Source organism: Teleopsis dalmanni, chromosome 1 (assembly GCF_002237135.1).
Source record: "Teleopsis dalmanni isolate 2A chromosome 1, ASM223713v2, whole genome shotgun sequence".
NCBI classification, from domain to species: Eukaryota; Metazoa; Arthropoda; class Insecta; order Diptera; family Diopsidae; genus Teleopsis; species Teleopsis dalmanni.
In genome coordinates this window covers 175188762-175195768 of record NC_051846.1, presented here as the reverse complement: position 1 = coordinate 175195768, position 7007 = coordinate 175188762, and the positions used below count along the sequence as shown (strand labels likewise).

General features: G+C 27.4%; 2 protein-coding genes across 2 annotated transcripts; one reads left to right on the top strand and one right to left on the bottom strand.

Moving 5' to 3' along the window:
* Positions 1–885: 885 nt before the first annotated feature.
* Positions 886–3677, top strand: LOC119670306 (putative uncharacterized protein DDB_G0282133). Its single transcript, XM_038080514.1, has 2 exons — positions 886–970; positions 1035–3677. The coding sequence occupies exon 2, from the start codon at positions 1035–1037 to the stop codon at positions 3609–3611; it is 2577 nt and encodes an 858-aa protein (XP_037936442.1). The 5' UTR covers positions 886–970; the 3' UTR covers positions 3612–3677.
* Positions 3678–5168: 1491 nt separating this feature from the next.
* Positions 5169–5536, bottom strand: LOC119666758 (heterochromatin protein 1-like). The gene has a single exon (XM_038076040.1). It carries the CDS (start codon positions 5499–5501, stop codon positions 5169–5171), a length of 333 nt encoding a protein of 110 aa, XP_037931968.1. The 5' UTR covers positions 5502–5536.
* Positions 5537–7007: the final 1471 nt, after the last annotated feature.

The following is a 7007-nucleotide window of genomic DNA, read 5'->3' as shown; positions in this document are numbered from 1 at the left end:
TTGTGAATAAAGAATTAGTGTGATATGAAGATATATTTAAAAATCTTTATATATAATACGAAGTGAATTTTTGGTGTAATCTTAAAAAAGTGATTCTTTTTCTTTAAAAAACAAAGATCATAATTGGTATTCACTAAACAATTATGTATTAATTAAAGTTTTAATAATATATGTAATAGTTGTCCTAATAAAAAATAAGAAATAAAGTGCAAAATAAATAACTAACAAATAAAATTATGAAGCACATTTAAGATATACATGATATGAAAATTAAATTATTTTGTATAATATTTTAACAATTTTGAAAAGTAATATTTTATCAAAGTTTCTAATTTATTCTTCCTACTGATAACGTATTGTTCTGCACTTTGATAAAATATTTTTTCTTAATAATAAAATCATTATCTCAAAAGTCCAGCATTTACATTTATTATAGATCTTATGCTTTATTATTATTAACTAAATAATTAAATAAATATGCTATTTAAAAACTAATTTAATATGGATTTAATGTAAAATAAAACAATAAATGTCATTTAAATAATTATTTTAATTGAATTAGTGTAACGTACATTTAGTGAAAAATAAAATATAAATTCATTTGAAAATTTATTAAATTATAATATAAATAAAATTATGAAAATCATTTAAAAACAAATTCTCATAAATTAAATTAATTTAATATGGATTTAGTGTAAGTACAATTATAATAATAAAAAAAAAAATAAATATCATTTAACAATAAACCTACTTTAATATAAATTTAGTGAAAAATAAAAAGAATAAAATTAATTTTATTGATATAGTTTATTATAAATTGGTATTAAAATAAAAAAAAATAAAATACTAATTAAATACTATCAAAAATACAAATTAATTTAATATGTAAAACTGAACAAGGAGTGTAATTTATTGCTGATTGTGTAAAGTAATTAATGAAATAAAACTAAAAGCAAAATAATAAGCAAAAGTAAGTAATTACAAAAGATGTAAGCAAAAATAATATATTAAATAAATTTTGCAATAATTTTCAGATGTATGCAATACCTAGCACATATAATGCAATACTACCAAGCAAAGTATTGCAAAGTACGAATAACAATTATCACGCACATTCTTCTAGACTAAATGAAATGCAAAATATTGAAAGTTTCCAGAAACCACCACTTTCACAAATGCCACCAGTAAGAAGTGCATCATCAATTAATTACCCAGGAGTACCACTGAATGTAATTACTAAAGTTAAAGATCTTGAAAAACCCTTGAACAATCCATTAAAAACATTAACAACTCCAAAAGATGTTGGATCTAATCATTCAAATTCTTTAAAACCGTTTTCCTTTGAACCAGTTAATATGTACACATATTCCAGTAAAAATTATGACATGCAATTGCGTGATCCACATGTACGCTTCTCTCACATCACCGAACCATTAGTGCGTAATCGTGTCCATCCACTAAAAGAAACAGCACAATATAAGTTCGGTAATATGTTGAGACGTGAACCACCAGATTTACGAAACCTATTCCCACACGATCCGGATGTACATGCTCCTTTTGTTCGAAAACCAAAGCGTGAAAATAGTGATATCATGCGAAAGATCGCCATTAGAAATGATACAAGACGTAATGCCGATATATATTTAGAATACAATAAACAGTGCGAAGATCAATGGAATCAAAGATTCCTTGATGTTAACATGCCAGTTAACAATCCAACTGGGGAAAAACTACAATACTTTAAGGAAAGAAATATTTTTGATACACAAAACAATTCCATAAACTGTTTTGAAAATATTAATAATGACTTTATGCAGCCTATTCCCCAATATCAATCAAAATATAGCTTCTTAAATGAGGTCAATTATATTGAATCGGAAAATGTTGATTATTTAGGTCATAATTTAAATAATTTAACTAATACATTGAATGCAACAAGTACAGCAAATAGTTTTAGTGATGGTTTTGTCATGCCTGATAATTGTGGTACTCTTAAGAGAAATTCTCAGGAGAATATAGCGACCAGTCCGCCTAAAAAAAGTTGTGCGAGCGCCACAATTACTAGTACAGGTTTTGACGGTATAAGGGAGGGTTTATTTTCCCTAAATGAAGGTTATGGGTGCTTAGATGTACAACAAAATATGCATAATCCAATGAGTTGCAATTACATTAATAACTCAACTAAAGTCAGCAATGTGGAATCTTATATGCAAGCGAATAACTCCTCGAATTCTAACAGCAGCAGTGAAGTGGAAGAGATAATATTTGATAATGAAAAATCAGATATTACACTTATACCAAAAACGTATGGTAGATTAAATATAAATTCCAAAGCAACTAATAAATACAAGAATGTTGAAAGTATGAATGAGAATATACTACCTCAAGCATTTGATCATTCGCCGAATACACATATTGCAAGTTCCAAACAAATTTCTGAAAATAATATTAATAAAGTATGTGTAAAAAATATTGATTCTCTTAATAACAGTAATGATAGTAATAGTGAAAATCATTACACACTACCAAGCGTAAGAGATTTTAATAACTTTAGAAGTAATTTTGCTAACACTATCAATAGCGCCAATGCTATTAAAAATTCTGAGAATATATTAATTGCTAGAGATGCAAATAATTTTAAAAATCCTACTGAGATGATTATTAACAGTGGCAATAAGATTCAAAATTTGGAAAATATATCCAACGCCAATATATTGAACGTAAGAAATATTAATACTCACAGAACTAATACCGAAACTATCGATAATAGCGCTAGTAAAATTCAAAATCTTCAAGTTATATCAGATCTTGGCAATAAGTCATACGTAAAAAATAGCACGTTTAAAAACAACGAAAATACAATTCCAAACTCTACCGATATTAGTCCGATAAAGTTTTTAAAAAATATTGACAGCAATGACAACTTTAACTCGGAATCAAGCAATGGTTTTCGTCATCAATATAATATTAACAGAGCTGATAACTTTAGTTTTGAATTCAACAATGGTTTCCAGTTGCAAAATAATGTAAACAGTGCTGATAACATCAATTTTGGGTCCAACAATTTTTTCCAGTTGCAAAATAATATTAACAGACCTGATAACAATAGTTTTGGGTCCAACAATGGTCTTCAGTTGCAAAATAAAATTAACAGAGTAAATAGCAATTATTTTGGATCAAACCATGGGGCACAGTTGCAAAATAAAATTAACAGAGTTAATAACAATAATTTTGGATTTAACAATGGGGTCCAGTTGCAAAATAATATAAAGAGAGCTGATAATATTATTTCTGCATCCACTAATGGTGATTTGTACAAAACAGTACGTGATGCCAATATGAATTCCTTACGTACGAATGATTCAGAAAATGAAGACTCTTTCATTTTAAATGGATTAAAGAAAATACCTGATTATAGTAAAAAATTTAATTTTTCTGATCTTTCCGGCTCAAAATCAGCTCTAAATAACAGTTATTTCAATAACAGCGATACAAGCCTTGCTGTTGCTAACAGTGCAACCAGTGTGAGTTCTGGTAATATTTATGATGGCATTGATGATGGGTTTAATAAAAATGTTAAGCTATTTGAACTTATGCTTCAAGAAGGATAATTAATATAATATATACATATTACAAATTAACAGAGATTGAGTAATGTCAATAATGACGACTGAAAAGTTTTTAAGGACATTTTAAAAAAAAATTAGTTTTATATAATAACAGTATTTAATCACAATTGATTTTACAACAATCGCATAATTACTTTTATATATTACTGAAATTATATCAATTTAATTATTCTCTAAATAAAAAATAAAAATAAATATATTTTGATAAATCAATATATTGTTGTGTTTGGTTGGCAAATATAATCATTAAGTTCTGTGCAAGAGGTGGAAAGAGTTTTAAAAGTTTTTTCAAAAACTTACAGAGTTTCACAGAGAATATTAAATATATGAAATAAATATTTTTGGTGGTAATTATATTAAAATTAAATTTATTGAAATTTGGTGGGTATATGTAATATGTAAATTGGATGTTAAATAATTTTTTAAAAACACTTCTGAAATAATACCTTGAAAAGAATATTTTTTAAGTAGAAATTAATGATTAATTAATTAAAAATAATTAAAAAGTAATACATTGGGTGGTATATTTTTTAAACTAAATCTAATTTTTTTTTTAAAATATTTTTAACCTCAAAATTTTAGTATATTAAAAAGATTTAATGATAAATCCAAATCAAAAATAAATATTCAATATATTTCTAACTTGTCTAAAAAAATTTAAAGTAATTAAATGGAGCGCGGATACATTACATGTGAAATACAGAATAAATTTTGCTTTTAAAATTATGCCATCGAGAAAATTTCAATTTTATAATACGGGTATTTTCAACAGACAATAAAATATAATTATATAAAAGATCAATATATTTTATATGTCTGTCTGTTTTTTCTATTCGTTTCTGAGTATTAATTATATGTCAATTTTTCTTGCGAATTATATATATATCCATATATAATTGATATTATATAAGCATTTTTTTTTAATAATAATAATAGTAAAATAATATTTTCCATTATTAAATTTAATAGATTTAAGAAATAACCTATAATTTATTAAGGGTTTTATATTAAAACGACATTCTCAATATTTTTTTTTGCATAAAAAATATGTACGCTTTAATGACTCATACTAGAGTCGTGTCAGTCTCGACAAAAGTCCGAACATATACTTAAATGAACGAGCACGACTGCCGAACAATCAAATTATTTTAATTTCCATATCTACTTGTCATTCCTATAAATTTTGCTATTACGCATTGCGCAAGTGGAATAAAATTTCCCAATTGGCTTAAATTTCCCACTTCAGCGCACCAAGTCAACATTGAAGAATGATGTGCAATAAGTCCCTAATAATTTCAACACATTTATTATTTCCCTTTAATATTTCCCTCAAAATACAATATATAAATAAACTATCATTAACTTACCACGTTTGTTGTAATACCCAAAAACTTCAGCAACTTTATACAAGCAAAGCAAAATATCCCATTAAAATAAAAAAAAATCCCAAGCCAAATTAAAGCACTCATAAGTAATTATATAATTTTTCTCAAATAATTTTATTTAAAGATAAATAATAAACATATTACAACAAATAGTTTATTTTTTTTCGTTTTCACCGCCACGTTCTCGTGCAGCACTACGAGTATTGGGACGTTTATTATTTTCTTGTCTAGTCTGCTGAGAAGTCTTCCTTGAAGTCTGCCGATATTTTTTAAGTTTGTTTTCGTATTGCTGTATCATATCTTGGCAATTCAACAAATTTTTTATTCGCTCCCAGGTATTATCCAAAGTGGAATAGCCTTTCCACTTTATTTCATATTCAACAACTCCATTTTTCAGTCGTTTCCCTGATATTTTCTCTACCTCATATTCGGTTTCTGTATGTCCAGTATCTGGAATGACTGCGTAATTTATAGATCTTGTGTTCATACTCGGACAACACAACCTTCCACGTCAGTGTAAATTAGGAAAATGACGATGTACAGCTTTACTTTCGTTATTTTATGTTGCAATAAAAAAATGTTATTGCCAGATCAAAATAATTTTATTTGAACAAAAACCAGTATTGAAGAGGTACACGAAATTTTAAGTTAAAATTGAAACATTGTTCTGAGAATATTTTATATCTTATAGTGGTTAGTTGGTTGGTTGCAGTGGCAGGCCGTTAGTTAACTTCAAATGTACCTCAATTAGCGATTTTTCGCAGTTTTGTTACCACATTCCTCGCAAGAACCCTAGTATAGAAAAGTTGAGACTAAATGCATTCCACCGAATTTAGGTAATTTAATAGGTCTTTTATCTTCATCGTTGAATAGTCTTCTTATAGTGGTATTCAGTGCAATAAAACTGAGTAGTCTGAGAATTTTAAATCTTTTTTTGTTTTATTTCCCGTTAGGTGGAAAGCATCGAAAGTTGTAGTGTAAAACTTGATTCCAATAAAACTGGACAAATTTCAGTAAAAATCAGAAACTAGAACCACATTCCAGTAATCTAGGGAAAGACAGTTATTAGAATACAGAAGGTTTAGTATTGAGGTGGCAAAAATATCTCAGCCAAAAATAGAAACAAATGTGGAGGATGTTTTTGGTAGGTAATAACTACTGAATAAGACTAAGCTCTGCGTAAAAGGAGTGATTGTAACCACGATTGTAGATAAAAGACAAGGAAATGAGGAGGCCTTCAAATTATCAAACCTCAAATTGTGAAGTAGCTCGATGGGAAATTAAGCTGGATGAAGAAAATCAGGAAGAAGATTCCTGGTAAAGTATTTTCGCACAAGAGAAAACAAGAAGTGATCTAACCGCAGTATTAGAAATCTATTAATGTTAATCTTTAAAACGGTTTTAGTACAAAAACCTTTGTGAAGTGATTTAGTTTTAAATTAAAAATAATTTTAAAAGAGAGAAATGCTCTCAAAGTAAATTTAAAATTATCAACAATTGAGGACGATTTTGTATTACTTGAGCATAGTGTACCCTATTACAGGGAGCGGATCGAGCTTAATATGTGCAGATGCCATCTTCCAGTGTTATGGCCTTAAATGTGCGTAGGTCACAAGCTCTTCCAAAGCCATTAAGCACATTTTAAATAAAACTGTGATCACAAAAACTGAATCCACTTCAGCTAAATTGTCTAACATCTTCCGAACATTAAGAGGAAACAATTAAAAGCGGAAAGAAGCTTAACTTACGTACAAGTTTGTATTGTTATGGCTATTATTTCTTTGTTGTTGTTGTTGTTGTTGTTGGTGTTGTATTTGATTGAACTTTATTCGCATACAAGCATAACATCATTAACGAAATTGTGGAACTTTTCCAATTTTAAGGTGTGATCAATGGCACCTAAAAACATCGTTAACTGCAAAACTTTTCATCATCAAAATGTTAAGAAAGTGACACAACAATAACAACAACAACAACAACAAATTGAGTAATA